Here is a 22,115-nt window from a genome sequence, read left to right as displayed (position 1 = left end):
AGGCACAACTGCACGATACATAATTCGAAAGACATATCACAATCTTTTACCCGCATGACCTAAATTAGGGAAAATAATTACAAATTATGTCTCCCCAAGACAAATTTGTTCTCTAAATTTTTACAGACAATACACACTTTCCATTCGAATAACCGAGTTCTAATAAACAATGCACCAAGTCGAGTTAACCCAAGTCAACATCCTGAATAAAACAGCCTGTTCAATATATTTGAGAAAAGTGTAATACGCTGTGCATCCAATTACTTGATCGTAATAAATTTTAAAATATGTCATGCTTCTAGTTTGAATAGGAGTGAGTAGTTTGAATAGAAGTGCGTAGGTCAAAAACATGCTACTTCTCACTAACACGATACATTTCATACCCTTAGTCTAAACGGTCATTTTCAGAAATGTCACAATTAAACGAATAGAAATTGAGGAGTTGGTACACAACAGTTGAAACAACTGTACAAACGATTGTTAGCACTGAGTGTTAATATTATTATATCAATAAAGATTGACGTTAAATGATATTCACTACATATTTCGTGTGCGCCAAGTTATTCCTTTCCCCCTACTTTTAGGAGCAGAGTTGCCCTGTACCTTTTTTTTACAGAACTTGTGATATCTATCGCCTATTGTTGACAAGTTGCTAATGATGATAATTGGTGACACAAAACTTACAATTTACTCGGCCTATGAAGTGAGCATTATCATGGTCATCTTTTACGCCAGTCTATGTGTCATGTACGTGTTTTTTATGCGTTTGAAGCATGCATTTGTATGTCGTACTTACGAATTGTTAAATCGTGGGGTCAATGTATCTACCCCGAGGGAACGACATAGCTAACTCGTCTTCACAACATATCAAGTCGTGGAAACGCGATAACTGACTCGTTGTAATGACATAACAACTCGTTTGAACGAAACAAGTAGGTTGTGGTAAGTCGATATAACTAGACAATCAGAATAATTATACGTCACTTAACGTATGTGTTGAACAACTGATACAAGGAAAACTATCCCGAATCTGTATTATATTAATAGGGCAGTGTCGTGCATTTAAATGCTTTTCAAACTGCATGTCTTCTGAATGGTTGAATATGTTGTTACTACATTTTAGTTATCTTAATCATAGATGTAAGTGTTGGATATATTATTCTCACGACATACTAAGTCGTTCCTAGGAGTCAGTTTTGTCGCTTTACCACATCTTACATACTCGTTCCCACGAATTTAAAAGTCGTTACCATGAGTCAGCTTTGTCGCTTTACCACTTCTTACATACTCGTTCCTACGAGAATAAAAGTCGTTAACATGAGTTAGCTTACATTGTTGTTTAACCATTACTTACATTTTCGTTCTCACAAATTTAAAAGTCGTTACCATGAGTTAGCTTTGTCGTTTTACCACTTATTACATACTTGTTATCACGAGAATAAAAGTCGTTACCATGAGTTAGCTTACATTTTCGTTTTACCATTCTTACATACTCGTTCCCACGAATTTAAAAGTCGTTACCATGAGGTAGTTATTTCGTGCTTGCGTCTTATTATCACAGCTCATTTCCCACATGATTAATCATCATTGAAGCGTTTTTAGAAATATATCGATAATCGGAGAGGCAAACATGTTGAATCATATTTATTTCGTTTATCGGCATAAATAATATGTTGCTTTTATAGCGCTCTATAGTGGCGACCACATGAATTCAATGCGGCCTTCTTATTGGCTGTAAAAATATGTCTTTAATACAGGGATGTTATCTCTGATGTGATTGGTTAACATCACTTAATAAGAAAAATATGCGAAGATTATTGGCGGTTTATTTACCTGTGCGCGCTTATCAATTCTCAGCAAAGCAATACATACTCTTTGAAAACCCCATAAATATACGCACTATATAGTCATTGGGTCATCATTTCTGATACAGACATTGTTCGTGAAACTGCATTGTTATATGCTCTAAGTTGGACAATAAGTTTAAAACATGATGCATTTAACATCAATGATAGTTATTTTGTTATGTTTAAGCAGCCATGGTTTCTGTGCTGACGTACCAACATGCGACAAATGTACGGATCTGCACGTGGGTGTTTTATTGGAGTTTTCGGAGTATTATTTCTCAGAGCACATTCAACTGTTCGTGGATGTGTTCCAACAAGTAACGGAGGACATTACACAAAGAAATGATATTTTGCCAGGCTTTCGCTTGAAGTTACACATGCGGGATACTAAGGTAATTACTTTATCAAGGGTTGCAGCAAAACACAGTGTGGCTATATTTGTTTAATAGTATTAAAGGCATACACATTTAAAACGTCATTTTCTTCAAGTATATGCATTGTATACTTTTAAGTCAAATATCGGATAAAATTTGTGGAAGAAGATGAACGTGAAAATATAGAATGTTCATGAAATCCTTTATGACGCAACTGTTACACGGATGCAAAAATATAGAAGCCGTATATTAGTAATAAACCCATTTTCATACAAAATCCACATGACAAACGTTTCTGTGACATATCGACCAATTCAAACGTATGTGTATATATATATATAGTTAGTTAGTTAGATAGATAGATAGATAGATAGATAGATAGATAGATGGATGGATGGATGGATGGATGGATGGATGGATGGATGGATGGATGGATGGATGGATGGATGGATGGATGGATGGATGGATGGATGGATGGATGGATGGATGGATGGATGGATGGATGGATGGATGGATGGATGGATGGATGGATGGATGGATGGATGGATGGATGGATGGATGGATGGATGGATGGATGGATGGATGGATGGATGGATGGATGGATGGGATGGAGGATGGATGGATGGATGGATGGATGGATGGATGGATGGATGGATGGATGGGATGGATGGATGGATGGATGGATGGATGGATGGATGGATGGATGGATAGATAGATAGATAGATAGATAGATAGATAGATAGATAGATAGATAGATAGATAGATAGATAGATAGATAGATAGATAGATAGATAGATAGATAGATAGATAGATAGATAGATAGATAGATAGATAGATAGATAGATAGATAGATAGATAGATAGATAGATAGATAGATAGATAGATAGATAGATAGATAGATAGATAGATAGATAGATAGATAGATAGATAGATAGATAGATAGATAGATAGATAGATAGATAGATAGATAGATAGATAGATAGATAGATAGATAGATAGATAGATAGATAGATAGATAGATAGATAGATAGATAGATAGATAGATAGATAGATAGATAGATAGATAGATAGATAGATAGATAGATAGATAGATAGATAGATAGATAGATAGATAGATAGATAGATAGATAGATAGATAGATAGATAGATAGATAGATAGCTCATTTTATATATACAATATATGCAATTCACTACGCATGCACAATTTGAATTCCTGGGTTTACCACGTGACGATAATGATCAATCTATTAGCGTAATTTATAGTTGACTGGTAGTTACCTGGTAGAAATTCCCAGTCAAATGTATTACCGAATATACTGAAAACATGAAAACTAACAACTTTTTTCAGGTAATGTAATATACCAGTCGTGATATTTTAAGCAATATAAAGAAATAATTGTAAAAATGACTGTATTTTAGAACTTTTCTTTTTTCCTCAATCGCGATTGACAGTCCCTTTAATGATCGAATATCTATTGCACTCTCGATCATAGGCATTGTTTATTTATATTTGTGGCCATAGCACTTTTGAAAAATAGTATTTCTATAACTCTTGAATTTAAATATCAACATTCGATCATAAAGTTCGATCATTCACCAAAAGCAACATATATGCTCTATGTACATTTTGTTTTCTGGGTATAGGCTCACAACGGTCTCGCTGGAAAACTTTTGTTTGAGCTATTGGAAACGGGAGAGCCTAAAGTAGCCATCATAGGTCCTATCAAATCAGCATCGCTAGAAGTGACGGGCCAGATTGCCGCCGCGTACAACGTGATTGTGGTAAGAATTGCAACATATCACGCGTACAACGTGATTGTGGTAAGAATCGCAACATATTACGCGTACAACGTGATTGTGGTAAGAATCGCAACATATCAGTAAAATGCTAATGTGGCCCGTTAAAACGACTGATTAACGAGTTTATTAATAATTATGAATATTTAATATTAAATTTTATATTAAATTCTGTATATATTAAATAAGCTTCAAATAAAATTAAATCCTCATTCCATATATCTACATGGCCAATATCGAAGCCAAGGGTGTGAAAATATTTAAATTATTTACCTGTCAGCGGAAAAGCTGCTTGCAAACTTCTATTTGTCTGCAAGCAAGTATCATGCGCTCAATTGTGATTTTGATCAATTGAAGTGACATACATGACGTTACTTGTATCACGCATTTTATGTTTTATTGAATTGATTGAATTGATTTTGACCTAAAGTCAATTACACTGCAGTTCCGCTAGATCGTGATAAGTTATTTTGAGATTTCCAATACATCGTAAATCTTCCGAGGCCGGATTTTTTTTGACCTTTTTAAGCTTCTTTTTATAATCCGACTTGTATCTTTCATAACATAATCACATGTGATCCGGATTTATTCCATCGGCTTAAATCAAATGTGCCATCATTGATGACGCCAATCGTAAATATACAATGTAGCTTTCGATAAAGAGGAAATATTGGTTCCGAATCAATCGATATCTTATTGTTAAAGTTGGGAATTTAATAAAAAATATTCAAAATATGGTTGCTTCCAGAAACATTGAAACATTGTATAATTATATCTGTGTTTAAAAAGGGCTAAGTAAATAACAAAAATCGTTACCATGGCATTTCAAAGATGTTATGACTTAATTGTTTAAGTCTATAATTATAAGTATTTTATCTCATTTTGTTGTAGCTTACCATATTCGGACAGAGTCAATCTGGTTTCAGGACCGGTTACTGCATTGTTGATATTGTTTGTATTTTGTGTTTTATTGTTATTAAATCACTGAAAAATCAAATTTCATGATTTTACGTTTATCAATTTGCAATAAGTTTTAAACTGGAGTAATATATGATGTTTTTATATAACGTCAGTACATTTTTTAACTAATGACAATTCAAATTCATTGAATACTTCATATTGATTGTGATTTAAATATGATCAAATAATGTTATCATGCAATCACTGATCTCAATTTCAGCTCTCCTTTATCGCCCTTTCGTCGGACATCAGAAACTTTGCCCTGTTTCCAACACTGTTCAAAGTCAACCAAGACTTCAGCGTTCTCAATCCGCTACGAATAAAGCTCATGAAATATTTTGGTTGGAAACGGGCAGGAACAATTGCTTTAAATAACGACATCACTTTACCTGTAAGATACTTAACATATTTGTTCATAACATTTATATGTATTTTCTTTGTATAAGTCTGAGTATATAGATTATGTATCGCGTCATGTTAAAACCTGCCTTAATGACAAAATTTTCGATTTTTGCTTGTTATCATTTTCTTACAGATTTTTTTCTCCTGGTTTCAAACCTGCAACTCTTTTGACGGTGATAGAACAAATACTATGCGCAATTTAAAACTTTAATGCCACACTAACGAAATAATTTCTTTAATACGACGTCGTTGACGTCGCGTATTTTCGGCGTTAATAACATTGTTTGGCAAGTTCGTGTTTTGTGTTTAATAAAGCATTGCAACTGCTCATAAGTAACAATCGGTAACATTTAATTATATAACTATACCATTTAAATACAAATATGATAAGTTAATAACAGTAATATCTGGCACGAGTTGTCATATCATACCATATTTTATTAAACGAGTTCAGGAATTTTGATAGTAAGCGAGCCTTTGGCGAGCTTACTAACGAATTTTTTCGGACGAGTTTAATAAAATATGGTATGATATGACAACGAGTGTCAGATCTTTTTTTTTTGACATGCTTTTAAATGAGCAAATAAAATAAATATTTACGCAAAAAAATAATAAATTCCGAATGTTTAAACGTTTACAATTGTTATACTAGTATTACACATGTGTAATAAAAAATGTAATGGCTGTAATTCATGGGAAACAGGGTATAGCATGTGATATATATATATATATATATATATATATATATATATATATATATATATATATATATATATATATATATATATATATATATATATATATATAGTTTAATTAGCGACTCTTCTTGCCATGCTCAATACGTTGGCACGCACAAGAAATCCATAGAAATAATGTATAAGAACGTAAATTAATAAAAAGTTGTTTATTGTCATTTTCTTTATCACTTAACGCATGATATGTGAAGAAATGCTTGAACTTGTAAATAACGGTTGATCCATTAAGATGTTGTTCAAACATGTAAGGACACAAGTACAAATAAGCTGCGCCTCGGTAAAAATTTTCCAAATGCACATGCGTAAAGTATATCTTAGATTATCCGAGCGGTCCGCATAGGATAATCTTGGACGGCTCTTTCCGCATCTGTCGATTCTTTTATACAGTTAAACTGGTATACAGTATACCATTGAAGCTGTATCACGAAACTTCATGTAGTAAAACCAATTTCCTTTATTATTTCCTTTAAAAACGATGTGAAGTTCATATCTGTACTTAAAAAACAACGGACCTTGTATATAACATTCACTTACAAAGGTATTACACTCATTACATCTGATTGCTATGTCTGCGATCCTGCAGAATGATAAAAAGATACTGTTGTAATAAATGTGTCATGACCTTTCGGTACTATTGGTGAACTGGTTGATACGGAGATGCTTAGATTTTAAGCATTGCAAAGTTAAAAGCCCCATCTTGTTAAGAGGATAAACGCAACTAGTATTAACGAAAACGTTCTCTCGTCAAAATATTACACATGCTTTCAAGGTTATAGTTGTTGCTAAAGAGAACTATATATTTTAATGTTTTTAGTTTAATTCTTACTATATAATTATATTATTATGCAAGATATAATAATAATAATATAAAAAAAATAATAATAATATTAAGTTTTATTATTATTACATGCTATCAACATAGCATCGTTAATTTATATTTATTGAAAAGGTAAACATTAATATGCTAATAAAAAAAAACAGACTCAAAGGTAACATACCATACGTAAAACGCTAGAAAACATAAATGTACCAATTGATTTGAATAATGACAAAATACAATATTTTTGACACAATCGCACTTTACGTTTCAGCAAATGAAGCAATTTGAAGACCAACTTGTTTTGAACAACATGACAATTGCATGGTCGGGAGTTTATAATAGTCTGGCAGAGGTCCCTGAAATTATATCTAAATTTAAGGTATGATCCAATATCCCTTTGTTTCCCATTTAATGTATGGTGTCGGGAGGATGGTGGGAATTCCATTGGAAAGACATCGATGTTAAGGTATGGAAAAACACGTGTGCACATAAAGAAAATAACAAAAGAAATGTGTTTATGGCATGGGCAACCTCCTTATTTTAATTGCACTCTTTAAAGCATATAACATGTTAAAATGAATATCAGAACTATTGATAATATGTACAATGGGTATTGCCGAATGGGCAATATATTATAAAATTGCTTTTTATTGTAAAGAAGAATATACATCGGTACTCAGAGCAACATATGCGTGTGTGTGTGTTTAAAACATAAACTCTAATTTTGCTCGTGTATCTAAAATGCTATGACTTAACCCATTTATGCTTAGTGGACTCTCCCATCCTTCTAAATTGGATCAATTTATTTCCAAAATTAGGGATATCTAGTATACTTATTTATATGTTTAGATTATTTTTCACAGAAATTCCTTTGAGCAAACAGCGCAGACCCTGATGAGACGCCGCATCGTGCGGCGTCTCATCTGGGTCTACGATGATTGTCAAGGCTTTTTTTCTAGACGCTAGGCATAAATGGGTTTAAAGAAAGATTCCGCTTCAGGCAAAATAGTGTAAACATATATAATTGTAGTCTTAAAAGGTAAAATTGTCTATTAATGTTTTATAATAAAAAAAATGTTTTATTATTATTTTTTTTATATGAAATGTTTTATTTAATAAATTTGTTAACACATAACATGTGTTACCCTAATGCAGTTGAGTATAAATGTAATCTCGTGTTTTGGGACGTTTAACACTTTTCCAGCTTTAAGCCAATCTCTTTCTCTCTCTTTCTGTGTTTGTGTGTCACTGTCTGTCTGTCTGTGTGTATGTCCGGCTGTATGTCTGGCTTGCTATCTGGCTGTCAGGTTGTCTGGCTTTCTGGCTTGCTGGCTGGCTGGCTGGAGGGCTGGCTGGCTGGCAGGCTGGCTCTCTTTCTTTACAAAAACGGCTTTATGTTTCAGGTGCACGGAGTTAGAATCATATTTGCAGCTATGACACAAGATGAAGCACCATCTGTGTTCTGCGAGGTAAACGTATGACTTTTAAAAGATTTAATTATTACATGTATTCCACCGTATATGATGTCATTTTTTTCATTTTTTCATCATTTTGAGCTTCACTTTTTTGACAATCGTATGTGATTATGTCGCATAGTTGTTTGATGAACAACGTCATGCGCAATTTACTGTAATGGACAGTATTAACTGAGTGACTGCAGGTTATTACGAAGACAAGTAGGTCCCTTTCTTTTATTGTCAATTCATCTGTATAATGAAATATACAACAACAAAGTCAAACATGAATTCACGTCTAATTCATAATCGTTCCAATTTCTTTACGTCTAGTTCATTTCTCCAAATATACAACAATTGTAAATTCATACATTCATCCGTTATTAAGTAAGATGACAACAGTCCTATTCCGTAAAAGACCGAATGACTGGACACGCTATCAGTCCGTCCACGTCCTGCTCACAAAAGTAACTATTCTTAACCCATTTATGCCTAGTGGACTCTCCCATCCTTCTAAATTGGATCAATTTATTTCCAAAATTAGCGATGTTTAGTATATTTATTTCTTTATTTAGAATATTTTTTTTACAGAATTTCCTTTAAGCAACAGCGAAGACCCTGATGAGACGCCGCATAATGCGGCGTCTCATCTGGATCAACGCTGTTTGCCAAAGCCTTTTTTCTAGACTCTATGCATACATGAGTTAAGTATCCATCTAAATCTATGCGCAGAGTGTGTCTTTTCTAACAAAATATGAAGATTTATACTATGAGCTACCTGACCATTTTTTGGTATGTTAATATAACTCCGCCTTCGCATGTGCTCATTGTTGGTTGGCTGATTCTCTGTTTATGCCGTATACATCACGTAGTAGATATTGTTAAAGATTACTTTAGATTGTGTTTTGTTGTTGATTAGCGCATTATTCAAGAGGCAAGGAAACTGCACTCTGATGATTGATTCTTTTGGTTTCTAGTATGTGTACTAATTATTTTGGTATATGGCCCGCGAAGACAGGTCTATGATAAATTCCAGTTAATGACCTTGTTATGATTCCAATATCAGAGGGTTGGGATTTTTTTACATGGCTCTTTGTCAATTTTTTTCCTCATTAAACATGATTTTATATATTTATTTGAATAAATATATAAAAATAAAAAACAGTACTATCCTGGGTACGTTACTTCCACCTGTGGTGAAATTGTCTACTAGTCTTAAGTGCATGTGACCTTTAAACAGGGGTGAAATGACAAACAATGTAGTCCGTATGTACATGTTCTAAAATATCTGTAGGATATACGTTATCTAAAAATATCTGTGGAGAAAACATTATGTTTTTTATATGTGCTATTTTGTTCTATAAAATCATTTAACAGTAAGATAACATAATATCCGTTACAGCATGCTTGCATATGCTTTACGTGACAATTTGATAGGTCATTAAACGTTTTATTTCCGATCTCAACTTGTGTTTTTTTTATTGATGGATTTCATTTAAGATACATGTGTAAATCTATAATAATATAAATATATATACGCAGGCGTATCGGCAAGGCGTGTATGGGAAAAGCTTCGTTTGGATCATAACTGGAGGTATTTTGTACGAAGGGTGGATACAGGCCTCCAAACACTGTACGAAAGAAGAGATTTTAGCCGCCATAGACGGAACTCTTGTTTTGCTTTACCAAAAAGCAATTACTTCAGATAAGCCTACTATAACTGGCATTGTAAGTAGAGCCAATGGAGCGCTACGTCAGATAAGCTACTGTTGCTAGCATTGTAAGTAGCACCAATGGAGCGCTATATAAGTAAACGAATAGTCCAGTCGCAAACCTTATGTACAAACAAAACTCTGTAGCAAATACGTTTTTCTTGTTTACATACAATTAGAAGTTTATAATGCTTAAATATGTTTAATCCGTTAAAGCCTAACGTCTGAAAAAAAGCCTTGGAAAACAGCGTAGGCCCAGATGAGACGCCGCATGATGCGACTTCTCATCAGGGTCTGCGCTGTTTGCTTAAAGGAATTTTTGATAGAAATATTCTGAATATAGAAATAAGTATACTAGAAATTCCTTATTTTGGAAATAAATTGATCCAATGTTGAAGGATGGAAGAGTCCACTAAGCATTAATGGGTTAAATATGTTTCAGTTCACCGCGTTGCGGTGTGTCGCGATAACAATCATGGTGATATACTTCAAGTAGAAAGTCAATCCGTTTTGGGAACAGTTTGACTGCACTACTTTATTGTTTTTATATATTGCGTATCCTTCGACCATGAAGCGATGTTATGGCAACAATCCCAAACGGTATGTCACTACACAAAACCAAAATACTTAGATAAAGGGGTCCAACGTCTTTATTGGTGATAGTTGTCGAATCGAAACAATCAGTGTGTGGGTGTATGAATTTCCGTTTGAGATTGATCAAGGTTTCAAAAGCGTTTTCACGATATATTCAAATTTAATTATGATTCCGTATTTCGTGCTATGCCCACGTAACTATATAATATATTACCGAAATAAACCACTTTCTGTTTCTTTAAGCTATACACATTGGAATGCTTTTAGATTGCTGGCCAAGCGTAATAATGTTCATTTTTTCATTCGAAGAGCACATTATCACTCTTCGTAAATAAAATCAATACATGTATTTATTTTAATAAGCATGTACGTACAGTAGAAAATGTGTCAAACGATGTTTAAAGACCGATTCCTTGTACTTTATTCGGATGATTTTGAATTCCGTAATGTTTGGATGTATTTAATATTCAGGCTGGACACGATGTTATTGATTAATTTTTAAATATGTCTGTTTCAAATGAGTGCTATTGTCGACGTACCTCAAATGAATCATTGTATGAAATCGTTCTGATACATAAGCGTTGTGTTTTTTCTTTATTCCATAACTTTGTGTAAGCAAAATATATCATATTATTATTAATTAAAAACAGTAACCTTATATACCTCACGGTGAGACGAGTACAAAGCAAATTATTAGAGATGGAACGTATTTATTTAACTTTCACTTGCTGGCCGAGTATTGTAGCAGCTTAATTTACCGACCCATTTTGTGATATATCAAAGTTATATATATATATATATATATAATTGAAAGTCTATTGAATAATGGTGTAATTAATAACATTTTTATCACGAACACAATATGGCTGTTTATGTTTGCATCCATGCCATGATTTATGTATAAGTGCACACGGCTAACATTACATGTTTGACAAGCCGATAGGCGATTCCGGTGCGAGTATGCCCAGTTTGTACGAGTACATTCTATTTATTTGTCAAGATGGCTGCTATCGCACATAAGTCGGACATTATAGTTTTATTAAACACGGACCACAAGTTCGGGATATATAATAATTCACGTCCAGTTCACTGAAATGCTGAACTGTTACTGGGTAAGAATAAATGCATCCGTTTTGATGATTTACATAAAGGTTATTATTACGGATGTCAATAAATATTTTTTAGAGCGCCAAAGAATCGATTGCTTCGGTTATACCCACAAATGTCTCATATCCATTACCTTATCTGAAGCAGATACCCTGGGTAATGGACACAATGTGGACGTTAGCTATAGGTATGATAACAATTATGTGATAAGTACATTCAACAATTCATAATATACTCCTTTAGCTTGAATACAATTTCATGAGGGTATCTTAACAACTTTGCATTTGGCATATGAATATGTATTCCCTATAATGGCATTTAATAGTTTATTATAACTTATCACGCAATCCATTTTAATCATTTAATGAAATGATAAAAATAATGTTCAAATGTACTTCTTGACTGGAATTATTTTTCCACCACCACAGTTGATTGCAGTATTCAATAGGCATTGAAAATGCAATCTTAAAGTTTGGATATGAAACCGTTGTGCTGCTTTGACAAAAATATATATTTTAGTAATACATATTCCCTCTGCTTAATCTTAGTATACGAGACGGTTATGAGAAAACGGGACTTAATGTATGTGCGTAAAGTATCATCCAAGATTAGCCTGTGCAGTTCTCACAGGCTAATCAGGGACGACACTTTCCGTCTAAATCGGATTTTGGATAAGAAGAGACTTTATTTAATCGCAAATGTCATAAAACGGAAAGTGTCGTCCCTGATTAGCCTGTGCGGACTGCACAGGCTTATCTGGGACGACACTTTACGCACATGAATTATGCCCAGTTTCTCAGAAACGGTCACATATTTATAACAGGTCTTAACAATAGTATCAAATATCTGCGCCATAAGGGGCTGAGTTTGCACAACTACACCAACAGTCCAATTTTCCTCGAAGCTATTAAGAAAGGGACAAAGGATGCGTCTTTCCAAGGCATATCGGTAAGCAAACAATGATACCACTCTTAATAGACAATCCCAGAATCGATAAATTAGCCGCCGTATTGGCTAACATGTTACCCCGCCGTCATCTTGGTACTGAAGAATTTGACAAATAAGAGCGTTCTAGATGGTTGAATGTAAACATATGGGCCGTGCTCTGTGAAAAATGTGTTTAATGCATGTGCGTAAAGTGCCGTCCCAGATAAGCATCAGGGACGATACTTTCCGCTTTTATAGTATTTTCGTTACCGGAATTCCACACAGGCTAATCAGGGACGACTCTTTCCGCCTACACTGGATTTTTGCTAAGAAGAGACTTTCCGTTAACAGAACAATACCATCAAAGCGAAAAGTGTCGTCCCTGATGCTAATCTGAGCCGGCACTTTACGCACACGCATTAAACACATTTTTCACAGAGCACGGTTAATATATACTGATATTACCTTAAACATGTATAATTCTTAATTGTATTTCGCATTCCAGGGTCCACTCTCATTTGACGACAAACACAACCGCATCGGCTTGACTTACCTGCAGAGAATCATTAACGGTGAGACTAAGTATTATAATATATAATATATATATATTTGAAATTATATACGGTGCACATTTGCAAACAATAGAAGACAGAAGCAGATTGGAACAAAGGCTAAATGCCCCGTAAAATGAATGTCCTTCCGATCCACAGAGATTTCATACAGGGTATTTACCCATTTATGTCTAGCGTCTAGAAAAAAAGGCCTTGGCAAACATCGCAGACCCAGATGATGCGGCGTCTCATCTGGGTCTGCGCTGTTTGCTTAAAGGAATTTCTGTAAGAAATATTCTAAATATGGAAATAAGTATACTAGTCATCCCTAATTTTTGAATTAAATTTATCTAATTTAAAAGGATGGGAGAGTCTACCAGGCATATATGGGTTAAGCCTAAAAATATGTATACCAAAACAATTTCTGACAGTTAACTTATTGTTGATTTACTACACTATTCCCTTCTGTGTATGTATAGAATACCACTCGGAATCATGACCAAAATACACAGGGCTATATTAAAAATGATCAAAAGTGGGGGTTAAACGAATAATACTTCAAATAATATATGTCTTTCAATTAATTGTAAACACATAATAATTGTAATGTTCATTAATGGGAGAAATATGGTGTCTGCTATGGATTGTCAATGCAAATGCTTGGTTTTTAAAAGGGTTTTACTAAAGCATATTTAAGGAAAAGGATTTATTGTACTAGAAATAAGGATCAAATCATTATTTGTGTCGCGTTCTGAGAAAGCAGGGCATAATGCCTGTGCGTAAAGTGTCTTCCCAGATTAGCCTGTGCAGTCCGCACAGGCTTATCAGGGACGACACTTTCCGCCTAGTTTTCTCAGAACAAGACACATTTTATTATACCGTGTTTTCTATTTCAAGAGAGCGATGAGAATACCATAGTGACATATGACCAGATATCCGACACCTTAACATGGAATATCGAGCCTTCCTCGATATGGCCTGGTATTTCAACTTATTATTTTAGTTATCTGAACATTGTCATGCTTTATGGAAATGTACTACAACTTACTTAACCCTTTGCATGCTGGGAAATTTGTCGTCTGCTTAAATGTCGTCTGTTGAATTTCTAAAATTAGCATTTTCTTCGATTTTTTTTTCAAAGAATACTATCAGAATAGCAAACAGTTTGGATCCAGATGAGACGCCACGTTCTGTGGCGTCTCATCTGGATCCAAACTGTTTGCAAAGGCCTTTAAAATTCAGCTCCAGCGCTTTAAGGGTTAACACGTAGTTTAATGTAAATGTACACGTATACGCACTAACATTAGTATCGTGATACACGTATGAAAAAACTAAACTCACTTGCTTGTAATGTAAATTATAGAAACACACGTATAAGATATATAAATATATGTAAATAAAATCAGTTTTAAACGGCATCGATGTGAATCCAAACAAAGCAATACATGCAATTTAACAAAATAGAGAAGGAGAAATGCTTAAATGTAGTGTTTAGTATTCACGCAGATGGAAAAGTACCTAAGGACGGCTTCATCGTTAACGAACACCTGACACAACCTAACGTCCCACTAGCTGTTTCTATGACGACCTTCAACAGCTTTGGTTGCTTGATATGCCTAGGATTCCTGGCTTTCAATATCATTTTTCGAAACAAATGGTAAATAAATAATATGAATACGCTACAAAATAAATCATGATTTAGAAGTTAAGCATTCGGTGGAGAGGTTGAGTTTTGTCCGTTTATTAATTTATTAATTTCCAACAACATGTTGTTGAATTTTTGAAATTGATACATTATTGGTGTTAACTCATGTGTTGTGTTTTTTTTATTATTATTATTTTGAATATTTATTTTGCATTGTTGAACGCACACATATGTTGGATAAAAAATGTAATAATTATTTGGAAAGAATATTGGAAACACAAATCATGATTACAGTAATATGGTTAACTTTATCGTAAGTAGAAATATAAATGCGACTATTTTATTTTGTACAGATGCTTAATTGCAAAAGTTGTATTATTCCTCACAATATATCGTGTTTTACTGGAATAATCACAATAAATCATCATAAAAGAGTCTGCACTTGCTTTGATAGGACAATACGAATGTCTTCACCCAATGTGAACAACGTCATCTTGATTGGTTGCCTGTGCATGTATATTGTCGTATACGTGAGTACAGTGGAATACCTGCACTTGTACGAGGAGGGAAGGAAAGGGTCTATATGTGTGGTAAGTTTGACTATACCGATATTTATACTAAGTGATCCTTGAAAGGTTACGTATGTATAGTAGGTAAGTAGGTAAGACATGTTGATTTATGAAGTAAGTGGACAAAAAAGTGGTATGCATGTTAAGTAAGTTAATCTTGATATCCATAGTCAGTGGTTATAAAATGGTTATAAAAGTGTTCACATCCACTTCTTTTAGAACAGAACATTGACTGAAAACATAAAATGATCAAAACTTGGGATCATCGCCCTCGAACTGTCAATGTAACGAAACTACAGATGTGTATAGTAAGAAACAACAGAAATGGTGTGTAAATGTGTTTTAAAAGTAAACAAGGTCGACGGATAAAGTAATAAAACGTAGAAAATAGTATACGTGGATGGTAAAATATTTTAGTACCTATATTGAACACTGAAATTCCATGTTTAAACATATACGATTTTTAAAACGTGTTATTTAGTCGAAAGGTTTTTATATATCCGCGAATATATGGCCGTACAATAATGTAATGTAACGGGTTATAATGGGTATATTATTTTATTATTATGAGTTTATTTTATGAAAAGATAATAGGTATATTTCAGTAATATGTAACGAACAGAAAAATATAAGAATCGTGACTCGCAAAATGCATATAAACAATTAGTAGGTACATTAAGCAATACAAATTGGAGATGTCAAATTAAATGGAGACCCGCGAGTACAGAGACGTAAAAGTCCGGTATGCACACGTTTGACGCCCATTACTTGATGACAGGCGTGGGTCACGAATTAGGCGAGTACGTAACGAAATTGGTATAAAAGCGGAGTTATTTTAACGGATAAGGGCTAGTTTGACAATCGAGTAGAGTAGTCACGCTTTCTTGACGTGGCGGCCAATAGGCCGCCGCGCTGTAAAATTGTATTTCATGAACTTTTGCAAGCGTTGTGTTAGAAAATATTCAACAGAAATAAATCTCGATGAAAACAGAAATGAACTTTAGTTGTTACTGTGTATTATCAAGGAACAATGTGTAATTACGTGACAATAAGGAAAATTATTTGACACAGAAATGCGTTCATGTATTGTAATTAACTGATTACAATGTCGATTTTCCGTAGACGCGGAGCATACTAAATACAAACAAATAAAGTTATAAATGTTAGTCAATAACACCGACAGAATATGACAAATGCACTGCGAAAACGTTAACAAATGAAGAGAATGGACACCGAACATATGTGTTTGCCTGGATATTTGGCACTTTAAGAACCTTACTGTAAAAGTACACTTACAGGAACAGACATTGGTCTTTTGTTTTGTACAAAGAGTTAAAACATTAATTAGAATTTTTACTAGACACAAAAGACGGCTTAAAAGAAACACAATGCAAAACAAATAAGTAAAATAATGCAATATATGTTAATGATCTCTTAACAGCATATACTAAATTAATTTTTCCACATATTTGACACCTTAACCCATCTTTGGTTAATGACACATTATTAAGTTACGTACACAATTGTATTGTCTTTCCAGCAAAAAAATAAGTGTATGTTATTTCCTTTTTTATTATATAAAAGGTATTAAACATATTCCAAGAACATTTTTATTTTATTAACTAAAACATAATCATGTTCGTTTGAATTAAAATGTGCAATGTCATTTAGTTTCGTGTTGCGTTAAACACCCACTATTCACTTCACATACACTACTCCCACTGCGATTAAAACATTTGGGCTGTAAATACACAACATTGGGGTTTGAAACCGGCTAAGCGCAAGCCAAACCTTACGCCACAACATTGGGGTTTGAAACCGGCTAAGCGCAAGCCAAACCTTACGCCACAACATTGGGGTTTGAAACCGGCTAAGCGCAAGCCAAACCTTACGCCACAACATTTTTCACAACTCGAACATGCTTCTCAAACAAATGTAACTATGCACAATGAAAATAAAAACTTGCACGTGAACACGTTTCGCCAGAATCGAATACTATAAGCATCAGTATAATGTATTCTGATAAAAAAAAGATAAACTTTTAAGTGATAAGAAAATAAAAATACGTTTCCCAGAAAAAATATATTAAACTATCAAGCAAGCAATGTTCAAACTGAAAATGGTCAAACAAATCGTGTTATATCTAGCATACACATACAAACTAGCGTTTACTTCTTCCAGCCGCTGAAGACCAAACTATGGCAACATTCAAAATATGTACGGGAATGTCACAATACCCAATACTTTGGAACAAATTGGTGTTTTTTGGGCGTTTTGAAAAAAACTTAAAGTTACAAATCATGATTTAAATACACATAACAAAAGTGTAAAGCTGTATCTATCATACGGACACATATTAACGTAGTTCAAAACAGTTTATTTTGAAATTCTTATATAGAAAAATAGACACACTTATACCCGTAAGCAGCCCTATCCAGAATAATTAAGATTCGACAAAAAATCATAATATTTCCAAAAAAGCTTATTTGCTCTTCCGTAGTTAAAATGGCCTTTTCACAGATTTTGGCATGTTTTAAAGTTTGTCATTTAATGCTTTATATTGATAAATGTAAACATTAAATTTTAAAGCTCCAGTAAAAGATAAAAAAGAAAATTTTAAAAAAGAAAAAAAGTAGCCCGCATCAGGGATCGAACCAGTGACCCCGGAATCCTGAAGTAAAAACGCATTAGCGAACTGAGCTATCCTGCCAAGCATACATAAGATGTGTATTGTATACGTTATTTCAGCAATCTTCGTAGTTTCACAAATTTAAACGACAACAACAGAACTCTCCAAATTATTCAATCGTTTCGCGCTGCAACGCTTTATAATTTTTAGGTTTTTAAATTGTAAAAAGATGTATATATTGGCTATATTAGACCATGGCAAATGTTCAGTAATACTGTTTTCTCACAAATATCATAACTAAACCGAAAAATTGAGAATCTGAAACAACTTTTTTCAATTTTGTCAATGTGCCGAACCGTGAAAAGATCCCTTTAACTGTGAACAAACTAAACACCTCAGAGGGTTCTGCAGTGAACTTAAAAAACGGAAATAAATACCTAGTGTTATTTTCAGGCAAAGACATGGTTTATTGCCATTGGATACACATTGATGTTCGGCGGGATGTTTGCAAAAACCTACAGAGTGTATATTATATTCAAGAAAACACCGCTGAACAAAAAGGTAAGAAACTTCTATACCAGCAATTGTTTTCGCACACTTTACCATATATGCTGATTTACCAAAATTTCAACATTCGACAATCCAGATAATACGACTGGGGTATTTAGGTGGGCGTTCGTTGTAGTATTCGGTCAATTGCTTATGTATACAATATTGGTGAAACTGTGGATATAGCAACATTCATGCATGGACACATAGCAACACGCATACATGGACATTTAGTTTAAAATGTATAATGGATGCGTCGAATCAGGTCGACGCCGCTGTTACAAAAATGTCTTTTCCGCTAAAAGACTTTGATGAAAATGTTGCACTTGAATTATGCAAGCTACAATTGAGACCTACATTAGATTAATATTTTTAGCAAAGGGTATGGTAAAGGTCAATTTGATTGTTACTTAAAATAAAGCTAATTGTTTCTTTTAAATTGAGGGCACCAAAACATGAATATAAAACATGATACCTGCTAAATGACTTGAGCTAACATTGAGAAATTATGCTCTTATATTGTATATAGATAGCTGACATTAAATACTAGCATGAGATTCCATCGGAGACTTGAAGGACAACATCGAGGTCATTACTTCGTAAAATATAACATATGTTTTATTTTTCTAAGTAGCTCCAGTCGAGTTGTTATCTAATATCTTTACTGAAATTCTAAGTGTTGGTAGTTTACATGCCGACTTAGTTTCGAAGTTCTTTTGTGGCCAGTTGAGTCATGGTCGAGGGCACTGCAAATTGAACAAGGGAACTTGTTCTCTGCTTTGTTTGTTTAGTTGTAATGGACGAATAACGCATAACGTTTGTGTGTAGGTAGCGAATATGCAGACCTATCTTGACAATTATCAATTATATTAATTTAATGTTAAATATAAATGTTGTGTAGTTTCGGCCTGTTTTACTTTACATGTCATACAAAATTTGACAGAAACATAATGAAAAACCACTTGTTATACAAACCATGGACCTTTAATAGACTTTCATTTAAATATCAGTGACACTTTCTCTTTGAAAAAAATACAACGTGGATCTAATAATTTGCGGTAGATTGCGTTCTCCTCACAAGTGTATAACTTAAAAGGCGTCATAGGTTATTTCCACTTTTTATATTATAGCCTATCAAAGACCATCACCTTTTCATCGTGATTGGAGTCCTTTTAATCATCGACTTCATTATTCTTATTCCCTGGACAGCGGTGTTCCCATTCGACAGCGAAAAGCGGATTAAAATGACTATGGTAAAGAAATGTCTGGCGTATCTTATGCGTGTTTCTATACAGATAATACGATTTAACAATCTAATATTTTTTTTTCTTTAATTTATGACATAAATAAAACATCTGATATTATATTAATCATTATCTTATCTTTGAGTGCAAACAAATTTTCCCGTATTTGCGTCATATACATTAAGTTTCAGTTTTGGTTGCTGTTATTGCTATTTAAGATTTCTTTTTGATACGCGTGTTGCTTTAAGCCAAAAATTTATTGTATGGCGTTTTAAAGAATACACGTCCTTTGGAAAACCACGACATATGCATGAAAATAATTAATAGATAATTTTCATTTGTATGTCGATTAGAATGTATCTTAATGCACTGTCAACGAAACACCGACTTGTGGAAAAGACGCAAAATGGATGTGTGAGTTGTATGCTTTGATTTTCTCTTTGTGTCAATAACATAGCTAATACATGCACAATGTTATTCATTATTTATAATGAAACGTCCGAAAACTAAAACAAACATGTTTATGTGTGTGTTTACTTTTATTTTCTTTAGTTTCAAACATAAACATAACATTATGGTCAATTTCGACACTATATCGCTCTTTTCAGGATACACTGGATTACGACATGATTGATTCCGAGGTGATTGTGTACTGTCACAATGACAAGCAGGTGTACTGGTTCATAACGATGTACGTATACAAAGGGTTGCTTCTCGCCTTCGGCACGTTCCTTGCCTGGGAAACGCGCAACGTGACAGTTCAGGAGCTGAACGACTCGAGGAACATTGGCGCGTGCATCTACAGCGTCGTCGTCGTCTGCCTGGTCGGTGTGCCCCTTTTGCATACCCTGTCTACAGACCAGATCAACCCGGCCTACGTCTTGGAGACAATCTTGCTGGTGTTCAGCACCACGTCCTGCGCTTGTATTATATTTGCGCCGAAGGTTTGAATGCTGTGTTGTTATGTATTCGTTTGGCAACTCATTTAATATATAAATGGTAAAAATCAAAATACTTTATAAGAAAAAAACAATTTCGGAGTATTTCCATCGATTCCAGAGTCAACGACTGAGATTAAATGTATATGAGCATTTCAATGATGTTCCCTCTAGTTATATTACTTATGATTTGATTTGCAATTATTGGTCTTATATGGCTTTGATGAAGGTTCGTTAAAATTAATTGCACATTTATCGGCAAAAAAGGAATATGGACTCAAAAAATATCTTTGAGTTGTGATGTCTTAACAACTATATCTAATTATGACATATATTTAATTAGCTAGCTTAAATCGAAACACACCATTTATCGACATCCTGGTTAAAATGGAAAACGGTATTAGTCATATTAATATGTGGTGAAAATTAGATAAATTAAATTAGTTTATCCTTTTTTTGCAAACATATATTTGTTCAATCGACGCATAGGTGGTATTAAAAATTCAATATTACGTGGTATTTTATTTTCAAAATTCATGTAGAAAAATAACAACAGACAATAAAACCTACCTATCAACTTAAGTTGTGAATGGTACATTTTTATTTTGTAAAATGTCTACGTGATACTTTTTTTAAAATACTACATTTATATCATTGCAGATTCATAACCGCAACAAGGTGCGAGGAAAAATGTTAACAAAAGGAGAGACGGTACCCAACATTCAATTAGAACACTGCCAATGTTCCAGGCATCCGTCAAACCAAAGCGTGGAGTTAACGGGCACCAGTAAGGATGAATCGAAAATTTAGAACGCAGCAACACTTTCTTAAAAAAATAAAATCGAGATACAATTAACATATATTATTCAATTGATTTATATCCAGAATTGTGTCTGAACATCTGTATTTGATATCTGTCTTCATGACACACACAGGGGCGCTGATCGATTGAATGTTTTGTTTTGGTATTATTTGCGGAATAGGTTGTCTTTATTATGATGAATAATCAACTGCGACAATATATATAAAGTGCACTTACGTAGAACATTTAGCTTATTTACAATCAATGAGTCATTTTTTAAGAAGACACTGTATTTACTTTAAAATCACGTAATGAGGTATTTCCCGTTAAGAACAAAAAGAAGTAAGAGTTGTACAACGATCAAAGTAAATAGCAAAGAACAAACTAAAAACGCTTTCAATGGGTGTTTTTATTTTATCACAAACAGCGTATACTTAAT

General features: G+C 33.7%; 1 protein-coding gene across 1 annotated transcript; it reads left to right on the top strand.

Annotated features, from left to right (window-relative positions):
- The first annotated feature begins 1,522 nt into the window (after nt 1-1,522).
- LOC127857273 (uncharacterized) lies at nt 1,523-21,684 on the top strand. Its single transcript, XM_052393688.1, has 13 exons — nt 1,523-1,527; nt 2,035-2,239; nt 3,866-4,003; nt 5,199-5,369; nt 8,263-8,424; nt 9,952-10,003; nt 12,646-12,770; nt 13,255-13,331; nt 15,400-15,535; nt 18,597-18,704; nt 19,823-19,945; nt 20,545-20,880; nt 21,535-21,684. The coding sequence occupies exons 1-13, from the start codon at nt 1,523-1,525 to the stop codon at nt 21,682-21,684; spliced, it is 1,788 nt and encodes a 595-aa protein (XP_052249648.1).
- Nucleotides 21,685-22,115: the final 431 nt, after the last annotated feature.

The sequence above is a fragment of the Dreissena polymorpha genome, chromosome 14, assembly GCF_020536995.1.
Source record: "Dreissena polymorpha isolate Duluth1 chromosome 14, UMN_Dpol_1.0, whole genome shotgun sequence".
NCBI classification, from domain to species: domain Eukaryota; kingdom Metazoa; phylum Mollusca; class Bivalvia; order Myida; family Dreissenidae; genus Dreissena; species Dreissena polymorpha.
This window is presented reverse-complemented; position numbering and strand designations above follow the sequence as displayed.